The 20,259-nt window shown below is 39.3% G+C and overlaps 1 protein-coding gene across 5 annotated transcripts in view; it reads right to left on the minus strand.

Annotated features, from left to right (window-relative positions):
- Positions 1–3,825: 3,825 nt before the first annotated feature.
- ccnk (cyclin K) overlaps positions 3,826–20,259 on the minus strand; it is a 73,893-nt gene continuing 57,459 nt past the window's right edge. For 4 of the 5 annotated variants that reach the window (XM_048538564.2, XM_048538562.2, XM_048538565.2 and 1 more), the window contains exons 2-11: positions 20,059–20,259; positions 19,148–19,229; positions 16,822–16,953; positions 14,426–14,531; positions 10,492–10,570; positions 10,186–10,355; positions 9,432–9,610; positions 9,208–9,241; positions 8,057–8,131; positions 3,826–5,692 (exon numbers count right to left, since the gene is read on the minus strand). In XM_048538564.2, the coding sequence (XP_048394521.1) occupies positions 5,103–5,692; positions 8,057–8,131; positions 9,208–9,241; positions 9,432–9,610; positions 10,186–10,355; positions 10,492–10,570; positions 14,426–14,531; positions 16,822–16,953; positions 19,148–19,229; positions 20,059–20,259 (1,648 nt within the window). In that variant the 3' untranslated portion in view covers positions 3,826–5,102. The remainder of the gene's footprint in view (positions 5,693–8,056; positions 8,132–9,207; positions 9,242–9,431; positions 9,611–10,185; positions 10,356–10,491; positions 10,571–14,425; positions 14,532–16,821; positions 16,954–19,147; positions 19,230–20,058) is intronic. The other variant, XM_048538563.2, reaches the window with a different exon arrangement.

The raw sequence follows: 20,259 nt of genomic DNA on the forward strand, positions 1-20,259 counted from the left end.
CTCCAAGCCTGTGCTGATCAAGATCCTCTGTCTAACTTGTCATCTATTTTCTAAGGGTCTGTGTCCACTTACTCCTCACCCATCCTTGTACCTGTCCAGATATATCTTAAAAGACGCTAATGTGTCTGCGTCTACCACCTCCGTTGGCAATGCGTTCCAGGCACCCACCACCCTCTGCGTAAAGAACTTTCCACTTCCCTTAAGCTGTCCTCCTCTCACTTTGAACTCATGGCCGCTAGTAATTGAGTCCCCCACTCTGGGAAAAAGCTTCTTGCTATCCACCCTGTCTATACCCCTCATGTTTTGTAGACCTCAATCAGGTCCCCCCTCAATCTCCGTCTTTCTAATGAAAGTGATCCCAATCTGTTGCTGCTGAGCTTCACGTCATTTCCAAATTTTGAAGTTGGGCCCAAGCAGATCATCAATACTCAGTAACAACAACTGTGCACGTGAATTCAGGTTCAAGTTCCCCTTTCAATCATTGCATCAAGATAGATTTCTAGTCACACATGGAGACAGCAGTGATGCTCAATGTAGCAGCATGGAAAAGTGGATGCTGGAAGATAAAAGGGGCACAAAAAGTTGAAAGTGAATTAAGCTACAAATCACTGCCGTTCACACCTGCTGTTTCTTATTGCTTCTAAAGTTGATTTGAATGAAGAGCAATCCTAACTGCCATCATGGTCCCAAAACGCCCTCTGCTGTACTAAAGTACACATTACAAATTATAACAACAAATTAGTTGTGGCCCAATTTATGGATCCCTGCTTGAAACCAGGTTAGAAACAAACTAATGGAAGAGTGCATTCAGGAGCTTGCATAATCTACCTTTTTCTTCAGATTGTTTGTTTTCTTCACTTTTTTTTTTTGTTTGGGTGCAGGTGGCATTATTTTGATAAATTGGGACAAATCAGGCCAGCTCTCATTAGCAATAACAAAACCATGAATATTGGTAATCAGCAATAAAATGCAGAAAACATTCGAAATGCAGCAATATTCGAGACAGAATCATAGAAATACAAGGCAGGCAGCCATTCATTCAAACCGTTATCCATGATATCAACTCTTCGAAAGAGCTACCTAATTTAGTCCTGTAATTCTGCAATTTCGCCATTTACGGTCAAAGTAGTGTTTTTGTAAAAAAAAATCTACTCCAGGTAACATAACACAAAAATTTCAATATTAGCTTCTCTGATCCACAACAGTGCAATGAGAAGTAACTTGCACACCCATTCCTGGAATTTAATGGGAAGTAAATAAGGTGCTGAGGGTTTGGAGGTTGCTGAAAAACGCTCCAATTTCAGTTGTCTTGTTGGGATCACAAAATTTGAGAAGTTCTGCAAATCACATAGTAATCTACCACCTGCTCATACATCACCATGACATCTTCCTAATATGTGGCAGGATAAAAACTCTTTGGTACTCTCCTTGCTCAGATTTTATTTGCCCTGCCATCAACCGAAAAACCATGTCATATACAGGCACAGTTAATAAAAGCTGTAACTATGAAAATAAAGTTATAAAACTAAATGGCTAACTTACTGCCAGTGCCCACTGAACAGTGGTCCTTGCAGTGCCAAACAGTGGGTCATGCCACCTATTGCTGTAACTGAGTGATCAACTATTTTACTCACATTGCTGATGCTCAAAATCTTTGTCTTCCAGACTAGGACTAAATCCAATGATACCCCAAAGATGGAGTTTCCAATGATCGATGTTACCACATGCTTGCAATATCACAGATTAGTACAGTGCTGAAGGAGACCATTCAGTCCATCATTTGTACTGGTCCACCAAATAAGCAATTCACTTCGTGCTTCTCTATGTAATGCTGCACATTCATCCTTTTTAATAGTTTAACATCCTTTTGAATGCCTTAATTACACCAGCCTCCATCATACTTTCAGGCCACGCATTCCAGACCTAAATGCTTGCCGCGCAGAAAAACATTTTCTTAAGTCGTTTTGTTTCTTTTGCCAATTAGTTTTAAATCTGTGCCCTCTTGTTCTCAATCTTTTCACCAGTGGGAACGCTTTGTCCCCACCAAGATGCATCTACTTCTATCAGATCCTTTGTAGTCTTGTATTTCCTAAGGAGAACCATCCAATCTGCATCCCTGGAAGCTTTTTGCACACCTTGTCCCTTCCCTCTCCAAATATATTCACATCTATCCTATAGTGTGGTGTTCAGAACTGGATGCCATGCTCCAACTGTGGCTAAGCTAATCATTTGAGTAACCCGCAATAACTTGAGTATCTTTGTGTTGATGGCAACAACGTAGAATGCACACTAAGTGCTTCAGTACCAACACGATTCGACATTCAACAATACTGAATTAGGTGCAGCTTTGCATTGTTGATCTTAGCCTACTGATTATTGGATAGAGTGCGTCCACATTTATTTTATTTGGATCAACATTCTGGACCAGATCTGAACCCAAGCCCCAGGGAGCCAGGGTCCAAGAATCACCCAATACATGGTAGTTGGGATCACAAGAGAGGTGTTTTAGCCAAGAAAACATGGAAGCACTGGTACTCATGGCACTGTCTGAACAAAGGTAACAACTTCTAGAAAGGAAGGACTGGCAGGATGGAGCAAAGAGCAAGAGAATCCAATTGAAACAGTGAATTTTGCAAAAATAAATGACTGAGTTCTTGAGGAAATATCTTCTCTTCAGATGGGGATGGTCTCAGTTTGGATATATTCGAAATCAGCCGCTAATTCTCTTTGCTAACAGACTGGTTACATCCAGCCTAAGTGCACATTAGTAATTCACAACTTAGATCTAATTGTTAAGAAATTCCAAACTTGTACTAAACCTAACATACAGTTGTGAATCAATGAAGGAACTTTTCAAAAATAAATAGATAAATTGGCTCCAATATCAAATTTATTAGGCTGCAATTAGCCACTAAATGTACAATACTCTGGTCAATGCCTAGCTCACAGTACAATCTCGTGTGTTACATTCAGGCTTTGACACTTCTTGGAAAAATAAACAATTCTACCTGTAGACAAATTGTCTACAGAGAAAGAGCAAATTACAAAGAATTCTCAAGTTATACAGTCAACTGGAAAAATAGAGGATCTAAACTAATGGGGGGGGGGGGGGGGGGGGGGAGACCAGTTTAAAAACTCTCAATCGTCCAAGCGGAGTGTTCCAACTGAGATCTAAAAGCATGAATCATGTCAGTGTACGTCACAGATATTGATTGGAACAGTCACTTGATCAGCATTAAAAATCAATGAACTGTAATAATTTGACCAGCATAAACCAATGTACTGCCGTATTGTACTTTTAGAAGTTAGTAAAGTTCAGATGTTTTTATATCTTTTTGAACACAAGCATTTATTCCAAGGATACAGTCCTGACTGCTGCAGCAGTGGTGCAGGACTGTTTTCTCAAACCAGAAGCCAAAGTTCGTGGCCCAGGCTACATTGCCCAGACTTTATTTTTCTGGACTTTCCATCGAAAGACAATATTGAGGTTGGAAAAGCAGCAGTTCTGGGAATATAAACGAGAGATCAATTCCACCTCTTTAAGGTAACAAAATCAATCCACAATAAAAAAAATTTCAACTAGTTGTTTTTACAAACATATTAGAGTAATATAATGAAAATGTAACCTGATGATTTATCAGTTGGAGCCAGTGCTCATGCAAATTGTACCAGTATTCACAGCTGTTACAACAACCAGAGTACAACAACTGGTTTCACCTTCCTTGCACTGGGGGCGTGTAGAGTGCAAGAGAAATTTTGGCAACTCCAGGTGTGCAGATATTTTTGAATCGTTATGACAACCCCCAAGGGAGAACAGTTACCTGGGGTGGTAAGTTCATAGAAGGAGCAAACCAAAATCTCTACCTCAGCACAGAAAGAGAGGTGATATAAATGACAAAGACACAAGAATCATCACAGTTCACTATACGTAAACTACCATGTTTAAACCAATGCCTTCCCTCCAGTCAGAATTTTGTTACTTTAAAAATGAAATTAGTGAGGAGAGAGTTATTTTTACAACAGGCTTACGGGTAAGACAGAAGCCACACAAGGGTTAAACTCCAGTTGAGTCAACAGATGATTCTAAGAATCCAATTCATATTGATCAAGTTATTTCTGTGAACTCAATGTTTTGCGATTCAAGACATGACAGAGCTCACATAACTGGTTTCACAAATTCTCCATTTGAATACGAAGAGGAAAATTTATTGTGTTGGACTGTGCGCCTGTTCCTGGTCACTGCTCAACAAGTCTTGATGATATTTGATGGTGTGCTGTCTCAAATGAGACTATAGTGATAACTCTCCATAGCTTAAAATTCTTCTACCATTAACTGTCTGTCTGAGCTGATGGATGAGGAATAACCAATTAGTGCAAACTGAGAACATTTACTATTGTTGCCTTTTAGGCAACACAAAATATTAGAAAAAATTTCTTACTTGCTCTCAAGTAATAGCAGTTACTTTTTAATAGAGATTAGCAATCTGTAGTGACCTCCAGCACAATCAATTCGACTCATAACTTCCACAACCCATCAGCAACCACAAAGGCAGGTCCAACATAGGTCAAAACACAAACCTGGGATCTCAGGTCTCCTTTAATTTTTTTTTTAAACCTCTGCCACTAATCAAAATATGTCTGAGTTATTAACATGAGCAAAAGTCCTATTTGGGAGATACCACGCCAAAAACTGTTCAGCAGAAAAGTAAAGCAGAGGATAGCTTCTACAAAATATTATGAAACTTCTGGTAACAATTTCACTTGGATGCTTCAAGAGCAGGTGCATTTTAACTGCTGACAACAGCAGCAGAAACAGCAAGCTGCAGGGGCATACTTGGCTGGGACTGAGAGGAGGAAGTAAGGTGGCTAAAAAGAAAAGTTGAGGCATCAGTGCAAAATGAAAACTCTTCATTTTCCTGCACCTCAGAAACTGGCAGCGTATGATAGAAAATAAAACTTAAGGATTAACATCAGTTGAACAATATGCATCAGCAACATCATTCCAACGTGGGACGTAAGACAATCTAAACCATTTTTAGGGCTACCCCAAACCTTGAGTGAAACCAACTTACACTTGACAATCACCAAAGTCCAAACATCCATTACCTCAACCAACCTCCCCGACTCAGCCCGGCCACAGGTGGCATGCCTGGTGGTGGTGGCGGTGGTGGTCCAGGAGGTTGCCCCCCAGGCGGTACTGTGGGGGGAGGATAGCTGGTTGGTGGAAGACCTAGTGCTGGTGGAGGTGGCACAGTGTGAGCTGGGGGAATCCGAGGAGGGGGCAAGTAAGTAGGATTGTATCCTGGCGGGGGATATCCTGGATTAGGAGGAGGGATGTTGGGTGGATAATTTGTGGGAGGAGGCACAGATGGATTGGGGTACACATGTGGGTGGTAAGGGACATGGGTTGGAGGTCCATAAGATGGCATGCTTCCATATGACGGTCCATCAGTCTTCATCATGGACTGCAGACTCTGGAAACCTTCTCCAGACATGTAGGAGCTGGTTGTCGACATTCCCATTATGTAAGCAGCAGAGGGTGGAGGCCGTTGAGGAATCTGTGGCTGTTGGTGTACAGTAGGAGGATGAAGAGGTGGTGGAATAGAAGGTTTAGCCACTTCCGAGGCATTTCCTGCTGGTGGTGGTTCACTTTCTATGATGCTGGATCCTGTACTTATGGATGGTTTGCGTTCTGCAATTTGAAGAATAAAAAAGGTACATTTTAACTTCAAGTATGTAACATATACAGGACAACTTTACCGATGAACAAAACAAGCAGCAATGCCTTGCTCTTGGGGGCACTGGGGACAGAAAAGTGGAAGAAAATCCAGAAAAAGGCAATAGTGCTGTGCCAAATCAATCAGGTCTAACAACCTATAGGTATTCCCAACTACGAAGGATATAATTTGGGGGTGGTATCAAAGCACATCAGCACATCACACCTTAGCAAGGGGTACCGATGCTGGAGTCAGAGTCAACAGTGTGGAGCTGGAGGAACACAGCTGGTCAAGCAGCATCACAGGAATGGGCAAGTTGACGTTTCGGTTTGGGACCCTTCCTCAGATCCTCAGCAAGGAGTTTGGGTGGATGGAAAACAGGACATTTGAGAAATAAAAATGGGTTCTGAAACCACATTCAAAAAGGCAGCTCACCACCACGTTCAAGGGTAACCGGGGAAGGCAATAAATGCTAGCCTAGCCAGTGATGCCCACATCCCATGAGAATAAAAAATGTGGTCTTTGAGAAAGATTGTGTTGTTAAAGCTGAACCTTACTTTCCTTCACCCTCATACAAAGCTTAATAACTGGGTAGGTGGAACATAGACTTGTCTTTTCCCATTTGCATTGGCCCATGACAACAGTAGCAGATAACCCATCACAATGTAGTGAGAGAATCTCGCTCCTTCCAGTTTACCGTTCAAGTGACATCTCCTGACTAACTGAGCAGAGGAACAACTTTTCTTTGTTGAACGTTAACGAGGGGGTTAAATCTGATCAGTTTAACTGCAGATATCCAGATAATACACTAGGGAGATCAATCATTCTTCCACTCCTCATTTTCACCATCTTTATTAGGTTGATACAATTACATTACCAAACTCATGAGTTTGGTAATGTAGAACATCAAGTGTGTCTATGCAACATTTTGAGCCAGGCACAGCAAAGAAAATCCATTTTGACTGATTTCACCCTAAATGGTATTACAGTGGATTTTAATGTCCTTAGGCTGATGATTGAATAAACAGCCAAATATCCATTACCATGGTCCTTTCTGGAACAATGGAGGCATATTAGGGCAACTTCAGACTTTATGGGGATAGCTATATTGGTACCACAAGACTGTCACAGGCAAAGAAATTGATGTTCAGGAAGGTCGAAGGTGCAAGAAAATTTGGAATCAGGAGGTGAAAACAAAAAGCGGTACAGCACAATCATTTATATAGGTTTCTTGCTCACTAACTAAGCATTAATAAACAGGAACAGGAATGTGGAGGAAAAAATTAAGGAGATGCTACTTTTACCCAGGGAGAGTCGACAAAGAGAAAAAGTAATGAAAATAATTGGACACAAGGAATCATGTAATTATGGCACATTTTAATAATTTGCACCACAGTGCAAATGTTGCTAGGCAACTTCAAATGGGTGGAACTTGTATTTTTCAAGAGTTTAAGATGAAACCAGTTTTACCCTTTATCTTAAGCTACCATCAAGGCTGTGAACCAATACAGTTATTTAAAGTCACATGTCAATTCAATGCAGGACAAAGTCCACAATAACAATTGAACACGATTGTGTGCACATGCAAAGTGAAGCAAGTGACTACAGCATAACAGGATAACAAAGTGTGGAGCTGGATGAACACAGCAGGCCAAGCAACATCTCAGGAGCACAAAAGCTGACGTTTCGGGCCTAGACCCTTCAGAGAGCTCCTGTTCATCCAGCTCCACACTTTGTTATCTTGGATTCTCCAGCATCTGCAGTTCCCATTATCAAATGGCTACAGCAAACTACTTTCCAACACGATCCCATTTTAATTGATGCTCATTTTCGACAGAGATTAGGAAGGCTGGTGTTGTAAGAAAGGCCCACTTGGAAATACAGAAATAACTTGAATTTCTACAGTGCTTTTCACAAATTCAGGATGCCCCAAAGCATTTTACAGGTAGTGAAGTAAATTGAGTCATAGTGATTATGTTAACGTCTTGATATAGTGTAACATCAGACACCCCACTCTAGTAGAAGGACAATTAAAATCACTTCAGATGTTGAAGTTAGGAGTCATACAAAATATTCTAAAATGATTTGTCTGCATACAAACTGTAATTGCAATGACATTAGTTCAGGTCTTCCAAAAGGATGAAGCTTTGTATTCACTCTATCCACTAGTGTGCTCCTAAAAACACCCACTGATGGCCTGTTGCAAGTTGACTATCACATTAAACGAATGCAACAACTGAAACAGCTAATAAAACAGATTAATAAAAAATATGGATGCACTTACTATTTTACTGGAGCAAAAGTATACAATTTATTGGCAGAAACGTCAAAAATCTCACCTGGAGGAGGATGGGTAGTTGGTGGTAATACTGGGTGTGGGGCTTCCAACTTTGGAATTTTAGGAGGCTGTAGCTCTGTGGAAGTTGAGAAACAGATTTCAGATATTTACAGAAATACAAAAACACAAGAAATACATGCACTGGTATTTTGAAGGTAAGTTCCAGAAAATATAAAAATCATAAAAACTGCATGATTAGAACTCAAATGTTCATGAATGATCTTCAGGGAGGTAAATCTGCCACCTTACCCATCCATGACTACATAAGAAGTTAAAGCACATAGATATTGACATTTTATGACCTCTGAATTAGCCAGGTAATCTACTCATACACAAACAATTGTGATGACATTTCACCTGGAAGCAGTACAATAAAGAAAACCTGAAATTTTAAAAATTACAGATTTCACAGACATTTTAAGAATGTTTGAAAAAGATGTGAAAAGTATAAATTGCAATTTTCTTGGTTAATATGAAATAGTGTGTATTAAAAAAAAATTGCATTTTATATGTCACCTAGAAAGCCTTGACCTGCAAGCAGTGCCAAAGAAAGAGGTTCAGACCAGAAATTATGTCCATGGCATTCACATTAAATAGGTGAAGGTACAAAGGAGAACTACATCTAGGAGACCGAAGACAACTATCTTATCAAATAAAGACTTGAAAAAAATACAAACAAGAGGATCAACATATTACATCCTTCCCAGAAAAAAAGCCATTTCTCTTACAGCAAGAGATTCTGCTTGGCCAAAAAAAAAAGAGATGCTGCTGAGAATGGAACATGTGAAACTCAAAAGGTCAAAGCAGTGATCGACCTGTGCAAACGAAGAACACTATGATGAAGGGGCTCTGTAATTATGTATTGTTATATTTGTGCAGAGAGCAATGGGGTGCTTGTGGTCTTGCAAAATGTAACTTCATCATATTGACTACTTAACACAAAATTAACTTTCTTATTTAAATTAACATTTGGCTGCTCAATTTACACGAATTGTGGTTGGTGTTTATAAAATGAAACCTTTTTGACAATTTCTTCTAGGGTCACTCGGCAAATTTAGTTATTTTGGATTACAGATCTCCTTTGGAAGATACACACAAATGTAGTACAATAAGTGTGTGGGTGCAACAAAGATGAAAGCCTAAAAGTGTTACCAATTGTCTTGCCATCTTCCTTTGGAGAAGCCACCTAATAAAAGAAGCAAATATATAATGTTAAAACACAACATAACAATACAGCGGAAACAACACAACAATTGTTTTGTTCTACTGCAAATTCAGAGTGTGACAGCATGTTTTACTTCATTCTCAGATACTTCAAATCACCAAGAATACATCTTGATCAGAAATGATAATATATTTGTATTTTTTCTACTTACTGCAGGCCTTTTAACCTGCCGAGGTGGTGTTGACTGAGGTGAAAGCTTTTTTGTCTGCTGCACCTGCAGTGGTGGTATCGGTTGCTCCAAACTTGGGATTGTTGGCAGTTGTGGCTGGGGTGCCTGGGGCATCTGTTGTTGACCCTGGGAATAAAGGTCCAGTATCTGATGGCAGATGTCTACACAAGACCAAAAGATAATCAGTTATTTTAACTGTAGAAAGAAACACTTAGTCAAGTATATGGCTTTTATACAATAGATCAAAGTTTAAAGAAAAAAGTCAATCCATCAAATCAATCTAGGGTTTGGAAAAGGTAAAGCAACTGAATTGGGTTACAAAGGAGAGGAACCTTAATTTTATACAGACAATAGTTTCACTCTTGCATAAAAGAATATCAATTAAAATTTACTAAAATGATTGATCCTTCAAATCACTGAAGCACTGAGTTATTTTAATGGGATTATGAATCACTACTATTACATAAATTATACCAGGTTTAGAATTTTCTTTCCTCCACCTTCTTTCAAGTTCAGCTTTGTACCTTGATTAGTCTAAGCAGCCAATGGCATGTCAAAAAATAAACTCAACCTTGGCAAAATAACTTATACCACAGCATTAAAAAAGTTTCATCTTTCATGTTAAATTCAATAAGAAGCATTTTTAAATTAAATAAACATATCCAAAAAGTAAAAGTCTAGAAACATGCAAACTCATTACCAACATTGTCTTAGCAATCTGGGCTGTTTACTGTACCTTCCAGTAGTTCCACAGGCACATCCTGTACAAACTGTTCCCACCACCTTCTGTAAATGGGCTTTGCTGACCACTCCTGGATTTCAAATTTGCACAGCCTACCAGCTAGGTACATCACAGCCACAGCAATGATCTCTGGCTCCCATTGTAGACAAAGCATGGTGCACAGGCTACAACACAAAAAGCACATCAGGATAAGGAAAAAACTCAAAAATTTAGCTTTTATACGTATTAAAATTATGCCCTTTTAAATTTCCAAATAGGCTTTTATGGTTTTAATTTTACAGTAGATTTTTAAAAAGTTACCTGTCATTTACAAAGGTCCAAGCCATTTGCACCAGCTTTTGAAGTTTATTTTTGTCACCTGCAGAGAGAGAAAATTGGACTAACATTATGTGTAACCTCTAAGTTCAAACCCTATGAATTAAAAAGAAAAGTTATGATTAAGGTCTTAATTTACCTATTTTGTTTTAAAACTATCTGCTGGCACTGAATCTCAACTGACCTCCATTATTCTCACATTACATTTGAAAACACATTTTAGTGAGCTTTCCAATTTTAAGGCATTAACAGTATCCTTGCCTTGTTTTGCCAAAACCCAAAGGCTGATCATTTAACTCAGGGTGTCCAAGCTTGCCAGCTCCTGATGCGTCATGGAGCCTCCAGTGTACCCATAAAGTTAACACCCCCATTAATCTGCATATACCCCAAGGTGATGATATTTTATCTTGGTATTCAGGTTTAGAATTTGCCTTTACATCTAAAAATAGCCCTCTTCAAATTTCCAGGCTGCAGAAAAGTCATTCAGGACAAGATTAAAAAATTAGAGGCAAGTAGCAACAGAATAAAGCTTTCTAAGCTTTGCAGCTGAGATATTTAGAGCTCTGAGCTCATGTGACACTCAGGCTGCAGGTTAGACACCCTGCTTCAAATGTACTGTGTGGTACGTTTAGAAATATATTCATGATTTGAGCTCACATCAGAAGATTTACTACCATGAGCTCATAACCCCAATCCAACATACTGCAATTAGGCAAATTGTAAATGCACAAGGCCAAGCACTTCATGAGGAAGATTGCAGGTTTGGCTCCTGGTCTGTGTTTTTTCATCTGTTGGTAGAAACAAAGGAAAAAAAAAGAGCCAAGGCAACCAGTAAATATAGCTGCAAACTCCAGTCTTTTTTCCTATTAGGGAGAATGGAGGGGTCACAGCCAGGGTGGGGCAAACCAGAGACAACAGTTGAGCAGACTTATTGATGACCTTGACCCCGAGAGTGTGTACTTAAAAAAATAAGAATACACTGGGCTGTATGGCTCCTCAAGCCTGCAATTTAATGCATGTTTGCAATTTAATAAACTCACGGCTTATTTTCTACTTTGATCTACTTTCCCATTTTCCATATCCATTAGTATCCAAAAATTAATTGAACTCAGTCCTAAATATATTCCATAATACAGCACAGAGTACCAGACCTGTGTGGGGTGGAGAAATTCAAATAGAAACACCCAAGTCAAGGAATTTTTCTCCCATTTTTGTCCCAAGTGTTTTGAACTCTTCAGCATGGGTAAACAACAACTGTGCATTTATCCTCTCAAAACGTGCTATGAATCTGAAATTTTTCAATAGTTCACTAAATGGCTAAATGATAACACGGAATTTCAATTCCTGTCCATACTCAAATAACACTGTTGGGAGTTGACAGAATGGACATTGGCCAAACATCAGCCCAAAAGGGTGGAGTGCCCAGGAAAACACATCCCAGCAAGAATTGAATCAAAAAACCTTAACAGGAAGCGAAGGAACAACAAGTGAAGCATCCAAGACAACACGAGTTGTGAATAATGTAGGCGGTTGTCAGAGGACACAGTAGAATATAGATCAGTTGGAAAGCTGGGCGGAGAAATGGCAGATGGAGTTTAACTGCAGGCTTAGATTCTATATAGACAATTAAATAAGCAAAAGAATAAATGGAATGGCTTCAGGGTGATGATCAAGCATAACCTGGTAAGTCTGTAGGTCTTTCAAATTACTAGGATTTACTAGACATCTCACATCAAACCACAAAGAAGTGCTTCCCAAACCTTTTCCCACAGTGACCCCATTCAAGGCTTGAAAATTGTCATGATCCTTTGGTGAAAATTGAGAGGTGGGATTGGGACGGGGTGACTTCACCTAGGAGGTGAGACTGGAAGGGAGTGAAAACATGAGTTAGCCAAGGGGAGTGGGGAGAAGCTCCACAGCAGCCATTTCTGCTTCAGTTCATAACACCAAAATTTCAGCTCATGTTTCCACTAGGGGAAGCCCGACCATTTTATTTTTCATGGGTATTAATATCTGATTAGAATGTGCATGCGGAATCTTTTACGGATTGCATAGTTATCACTGCACTGCTTACTTCTTATAACCACATTACATAATCGCATATGCTGTAAGCGTGTGCATGCATAATATATACATAATCCTATATCATTACACCAAGCAAGCAGCAGTGAACAAGTCACTAATCCTTTAGTGACCAATTAATATGCTATAGAGCAAGCTGCGTTGTCAGCAACGTGCACAATTCAAACAAAACCACTACTAGAAAGTAGCATCACAGAATAGCACGGTGGCTCAATGGTTAGCACTGCTGCCTTGCAGCACCAGGGACCCGGGTTCAATTCCACCCTTGTGTACGGTTTGCACATTCTCCCCATGTCTGGGGAGGGGGTTTCCACCAAGTGTTCCAGTTTCCTCCCACAGTCCAAATATGGGCAGGTTAGCTGTATTGGCCATGCTAAATTGGCCATAGCGTCCAGGGGTGTAAATTCTGTGGATTAGACACGGGAAACGGAGGGTTACAGGGAAAGGGTAGGGAGATGGGTCTGGGTGGGAAGCTGTCCAGAGCAGTGTGGCCTGATTCCACACTGTAGGGACTCTGATTCTAAACAAATTCAGAAGTGAACTCAGGGCTAGAATTAAATTGTAGGATTCAGGTGGTATTTTAATTTAAACTTGACCTGGGTCTTCTTTTAATGCAATCAGTGCTTATTTAGCAACAGACCAGCTTTTGAAAATTTATAAGGATTTAAAACCCATGATTTTCACTCCACATTTGATACAAAATTGGGTCATAGAAGATAGAGGGCAGTTGTGCAAGGAGGTTTTTCTGACTGGAGGCCTGTGATCAGTGGTATTCCGCAAGGATCAGTGCCTGGGTTGCATAAAAATGCAGGCAGTCTGATAAGCAAGTCTGCAAACAATAAGAAAATTGGTGGAGCTATGGATAGAGAAGATTGTCAAAAGATACATTGGGATAAAGATCAATTGAAAAGTTAGGCAGAGAAGTGACAGATGGGGTTTAATCTGGGCAAATATAAGATGATGCATTTTGAAGGGTCAAATATAAGAGGAAAGTAAATGGCAGGACCCTTAGGAGGATTGATTATAAAGGCAGATCTTGGGTGCAAACCCACAGCTCTCGGATGGTGGCAACACAAGTGGATAAGGTGGTAAAGGCAGCACACTTTACTGGTCATGGCAGAGTGTAAAAGTTGGCAAGTCATGCTGCAGTCATAAAACTTTAATTCATTCACAGTTGGAGTACTGTGTGCAGTTCTAGCTACCACACCATAGGAAGGATGGGGAGGTTTTGGACAGGATGCTATCTAGACTAGACTATTAGCTATAAAAGGACAACGTTGGATTGTTTCGCTGGAACTTGAGAGGCTGAGGGGGCAACCTGATAGAAGTATATAAAATTATGATTGGCATGGATGGAGGTGGTTAATCAGAGGGTGGAAATTTCAAAATCTAAAGGGCATAGGTTTGAGAGAGAGTGGGAAAGTTTAAAGGAGTGTGTTTGTACACAGAGGCTGACAGGTAAACGGACGTGCTGCCAGGAGAGAGAGTTGGTAGAATTGGATATGGTAGCAACATTTAAGAGGCATTTAGATAGACATAAATAGGCAGAGAATAAAGGGATTGTGGATCATGAGCAGGCCGATGGGATTAGTTTAGAATGACATTGTGGTTGGCACTGACATGGTGGACCAAAGGATCTGTTCCTGTGTTGTACCATTCTGTGCGTTATGAACACAATTGCAATTATTTATCTCTCGAAAACAACAATCTTTGGATGATAATGTTAAGTTTTGTTTGAGATGTGCCTTCCATTCTAAGCAAGCAGTATTTAAAAACAAAACAGATAGGTAATAAATTGAGATTACAGAGATGCTGTATAAACATTTAATTCCAGTACCTTTAAGTTGTTTAGCATACTTAAGCAAGAACTGATAGGGATGTTCGACCTGCAAGTCAAACTTAATGGTCTGTAACAAAATCCTCTCCAGTACCATGACTTCTTCCTAGTTTAAAACAAGAAAAAAGAAACACAGAATAAGTAAAGACATGGTACCCCAGTTTAAAACTAATACAGAAATGATATGCATGCTTCGGACTATTCCATTTATATATAGCATTTTACTGCTAAACACCATATTTTTTTCTGAAGCAATGTGACTTAATACAGCTGGACAAACATGAGAAAGATAGGTGTAGATTATTTGGCCCCATGAGCCTGCTCCACCACACATTTGGTATTTCTTTTTAAGAACTATTCCCGAAGGTAGGATGACTGAAGCAAATGTACTGTCAAGTTTGCAAAAGACAAAAATAGATGGGAAAGCAGGCAGCAGTAAGACAACAAAAAAAATCTACAGAGTTCTATAGACAGGCTAAGTGTGTGAGCAAAAACTAGGCAGATTGAATATAACAGGAAAACATGAGGTAATACACTTTGGCAGGAAGAACAGCTGAATATTATTTGACTGGGAAAAGACTTCAGAAGGTTGCAGAAGAGGATTCAGCAGTCTCGTGCCTGAATCAAAAGAAACTAACATACAAGTTCAGCCATTAATAAGGATGTCAAATGGACCGCAACTGTTTATTTTTATACTCTATTTCCTTTGAGGTAATGAGGACTTGCTAAAATTATACAAAGCATTAGTCTTATCACACCTGAAACACTGAATAGTTTTGAAAACATCTTATCTAAACGAGATATACTGGCACTGGAGGCAGTCCAGAGAAGGTTCACTAAGTTGATTCCTCAAATGGAAGCATTTTCTGGTAAGGAAAGGTTGAATAGATTGGGCTTTCATTCAAATGGAGTTTAGAAGAATCAATTATTGACACACATAGGCTTATAAAGGAGATTGACATGGTAAATGTGGAGAGGTTGTTTTCCCTTTGGGAGAGTCTGTGACTAGAGCGTATATTCTTGGAAGATAGTGAGTCTGTGGAAGTCTTTACTATAGACAGTTGTCAATGCCAGTCATTAAATGTATTCAGGGCAGCGATAGCCAGATTTTCATTCAGGGAATCAAGGGTTTCAGAGTGCAATAAAGTGGATGTGAGAATTATTAGATCAGCCATGATTTCATTGAAAGAAGCAGCAGACTCCATGGGCAGAATCACTACTTCTGCTCCTACATCTTATGTTGTTATGGAGGAAGATAAAATATAGTACATTCTTGTTATGTTATTACAATGTTCAAACAAGAGTAAACAAACTGAGAACAGTTTCCCTAAATCAAATGCATACAATACTTCATTGGACATAAGAGAATTGCCTTTTTCAGAAACTCATTTACAGTACAATTCCTGACTGAATTAGTCATCCATTCAATACAAACTATCCTATAGACAAAAAACGGTAACAGCCTTTGATGGATTGCCTCACATAGCAAATCCAGCTGAGCCCAAAATCTTCCACTGCCTTTAAAAAAAAAACTTTTATTTTGTTTTTTCCTGCTTACCTATTGCAAAGTTATTTGTTACTGCAGCTAAATTTTCTGTTGACATTAACAGAGCCCAAGTTAAAATATAAGTCAGCAGAATGAACAGTATGTCACCGCAGCGTGGGAGGGGCATATTCATCTCTAAACATCATTGCAAAAGTGGCTAGAGAACAACGAGCTGAGAGATACAAACTCTCATACACAAAAAGATTCCTTTTGGATCCGATTCTGCAATGCTTCCCCCCCCCCCCCCGACTTTTGGATTATTTCTATTTCTGTCTCCTTTCCCTTTCAAAATAAGCTTGTGGTCAAAAGGTGAGGCAATTCGAATTCTGAATATGCAGATGTACACTATCATCTTAGAAGAGAAATAAGTGCAAAGGTGTTTAGCTCTGGAACAATGCGGTCCAGTAAAGATAAAAGTAGGCTTACACTGTTCCATCAAGAATCAATCAATATTAGTCAATCATACTTGGAGTAAAATGATCTGTGTTTACACCTACACTTCCTCACTCCATGAAAAATTGTTGGGGTCCTGAATGACTCCATGTTACAGGGAAAAAGTACAACAGAACACCAACATGGCTCAATTTTTGCAGTACTTAAAATATCTTCCACTCAAAAGGTGGTTGACAACTGGAACACTTTGCCTGAAAGAGCAATAGAGGTCAGAACTCTCACCACATTGAAAAAGTGCTTGAATATCTACTTGAAGAACCATGACCTGCATGACAATGGATCAAGTGCAGAAAGGTGAGTTTAGATTGGGTAACTGTCAATTAGCATAGACATTCTGTACATCTTTTTATGACTCAATGCATCACACACACACTTAAAAACTGCAATTAGCAGTCACCTTGGGATCATCTCCAAACTGTGAAAACTGTACATCGTTCAGCAAACTCCGAGCAGTTTTAATGATGTCTTTACACTTTTTAGGAGTCTCTTCTACTTTCCCAGCAAGGAAGAGGCAGCAGGCTCCTGTAACCTATAAAATAATATAAAACAAGAAAGTTAAATTGTGCCAATTTAAAGATCTTTGTGCTGTATGATGTCTAAGATTAATTGATTTGAAGAGAATACCTCAACAAAGACAATATTCTATCAGCAGGTACCAACCTTAAACATCCAATCAGAACACCATGAAATTTTGTAGTAAAATTTCTTTTGAAGTACTAGTGCTGTTTATCAACAGTTGCTGCGAACTGCTAATTTTTAGGAAGTAGTTTTCTTATTTATTTTCCAATGCCATGCTCTTCCTTCACCTGAACAGTTATTTATCCAAACTGCAGCAATATTGTTCCATTACTAGTCTCTCAGGACAATGTTACTGATTGTCAATGTTGGAAGTGTTTGCTTCATATAGCAACAAATTGTACTTGCTGAAAGGCGAAGCAATCAGAGGGCGACCAAAAAATACACCAGACAAGAAAACCATTGAGTATGGCAAAGTTCTACAATATCAGCATAGATAATATTTCAACCTTAACTTTTATTATAAGATTACAATGAAAGGGTTCTCTATAGCTTGTTTTAGATTTTTAAAATATGATTTATACATTGATGTGGGTGTAAGACAAAAATCAAATCGCCCAAATGCTCAATTAAACTGGAGATGCACATACAATGATGCATGAATAAAGAACAACATACTCTGGAACACAGATGTAAGGTGGTCAGACCTAGAAGGATTTTAAACTACAGTACTAACATTTACCTTTAAGCAAATATTTATCGTTAACATTAATCATTATGGGTTTGATCATTGCAGAAAAGAATGCAATCTGTTTGGTTGTTGCACATCAATATCCCTATTCATAGTTACAAACCACGATTAAGCATACAACCACGTGAGCTTTTTCGCACCCCCCCCCCCGCCATGAGTACCACACATTGCACACAGGACGACAAATGGCGAAAACCATCTAGACATAAACCTACTAATCTAATCTGGTCTAGTCTACAAAATAGGTAGAGGGGGGATCACGGGTAATATTGAATAACCTGAATTACAACTGCAGCAACAAAGGAAACAAGAACAGGAATGGGTTTCCTGTAAAGACACTTCACTGATTTTACCTTGCAGATCTAAACTAATTGTCTGTGCAACCTGACTTTATAAGTTGCACTTTTCAAAATAGTGATCCTAACTGAATAATAATCATTTTCACAGGTAGGTAAAAGTTCTTCACATCTATGGCCCATTCTACTTCCTCAGCTTAAACATACCCACTTATTCTTGTCTCAAACTATTACAAATAGCCACAACTCAGCCTTACTAATTTGAATATTACAAGCATGAATCTGTCTGACTGTGGCTCACCACAGCACCACACTTCTCAGCTGTAAATCTTAAAACTATTATTCACGCAGTTTAAAGTAGACAAACTCCAATTAGTAGTATATCAGTAGTATCAGGATCTGAGGCCCTTATCAGCATGGTTTTAGTTATTGGTTAGCTCTCATCACCCCAAGATAGTGGTAATCTCTGGTGTACAACAGAAAACTTAATGTCATACACAATTCCACTGCCCACAACAATCTTCACACCAAGTGTTGCCCACCCATCACTCCTATGCTTGCTGAGCTATAATGGTTGAGCAAAAGCCTATGTTTAAAATGCATGTGCTCACCCCACCATCCCCTCAATTTTCAAATCCCCTTCCACCCTCTATACCCTTGGGAGACTGCCCCCATCCCACAATGTCTGCTTATCCAATTTTGGTGCCCCTGATTTAAATACCTTCACCGTTGACTGCCATGCCTCGCTCCAGACTCCAGTATTCCCTTCTCAAACCTCTAACTCTCCTTCCTTCTTCAAAATGCTCTTTAAACCCCATCTCCTTGGCCAAGCTTCTCATTTACAGCACTAATTTTCTATGTTCTATCAGTGAATTGAGGGGAATGCAGGTTAGGTTATTTTATTTTTGGATTAGGATCATTCCACGGCACAACATCATGGGCCAAAGGGCCCGTACTGTGCTATACTTTTCTATGTTCTGTGTTAATGGCACTTCATGCAGCTTGGCTGAAAGTTTACTTTATAGTGTGCCTGTGTAATGCCATTATTTACAACAATACAAGTTTAGTGTTTTCACTAAGCTTTAACAAAGCAATGCATGCATGTTATCTTCACATTAGAAAGCTGTCGGGATTCATCTGGAATGACTGTCAGTACTTACGTATCGCGGAAATTGCTTGAAAGAATGAAACATGTAGAAACGATGAAAATAGATTATTCCTGTGGCCAGTGTATCATAATGTCTTGTAGTTTTGGTTAAAGAAAGACTTCGTTACTAATGATTTCCCTCAGCAACTCTGAACAAAGCTGGAATATAGGAGTGGGATTGTAGTGTGATGAGGATGAACAACGTACTTATGAGAGAGGCAATGCTTCTTTCACAAGTACTACTGCAAAAAATAGCTACATATTGATCTCACTATCAACACTAGAGCTTTTCCTTTAGATCTCCTCTGCCCATTCTACACATTTCCAGACTAGTTCATTTTGCAATCACGCAGACTGGGAAGTTCCATGCCCAATCGCTGAGCTGCACTGACAAAAATAACTAATTTTCTTCCAAATAACATAACAGAAAACAAATATCAAACTTTAAAGTAAGGCAAATATCCAAAGGTCAAGGCCCAAATTTTGGCAGCTTAATATTTATTTTGGGCTGTCACTTTTGGTGAAAGGACAACTGAAATGCTAATTTTGTTTCTTTAGCCATAGATGCAATATCTGTGGAGCATTTCCAGCATTGTGTGTTATTAAGGAGCTAGGCAACTAGATTTGGATCAAACATTTCATTACCAGTTCGGAGGAAGGGTCACTGGGCCCAAAAATGTTAATTGATTTTTTTCTTCACAGATGCTGCCAGACTTGCAGAGCTTTTCCAGCAACTTCTGTTTTGTTCCCGATTTACAGCATCCACAGTTCTTTTGGGTTTTATTTTCTATAGTTACCTGGCAAGGCTTGATAAAGAGTAGAAGATCCTGACAACAGGCATGACAATCTGTGAGGAGAGGAAAACAACCTGTTTCTCAGTCATCCCAAACCACACCTCAAATGTGTAAATTTTGAAAAGGATACAGCCCCAAACGTGTTCCCACATCAAATATAAACCTGGCACCTTCCCGGCGGTAGCGTGCCTCTGTTGCTGGATCAAGTCCCTCTAGTTGTGATGGAGTGTGGGCCAGATCCTTTTTATCCCAATACCAGCATGGCTTCCTGAGGTCTGCATTTGCCAGTGCTGTTGTTGGGGTGGAGTTTTCCTTATTTTCCTTCATTTCC

This window comes from Stegostoma tigrinum, chromosome 10, assembly GCF_030684315.1.
Source record: "Stegostoma tigrinum isolate sSteTig4 chromosome 10, sSteTig4.hap1, whole genome shotgun sequence".
Lineage (NCBI taxonomy): Eukaryota > Metazoa > Chordata > Chondrichthyes > Orectolobiformes > Stegostomatidae > Stegostoma > Stegostoma tigrinum.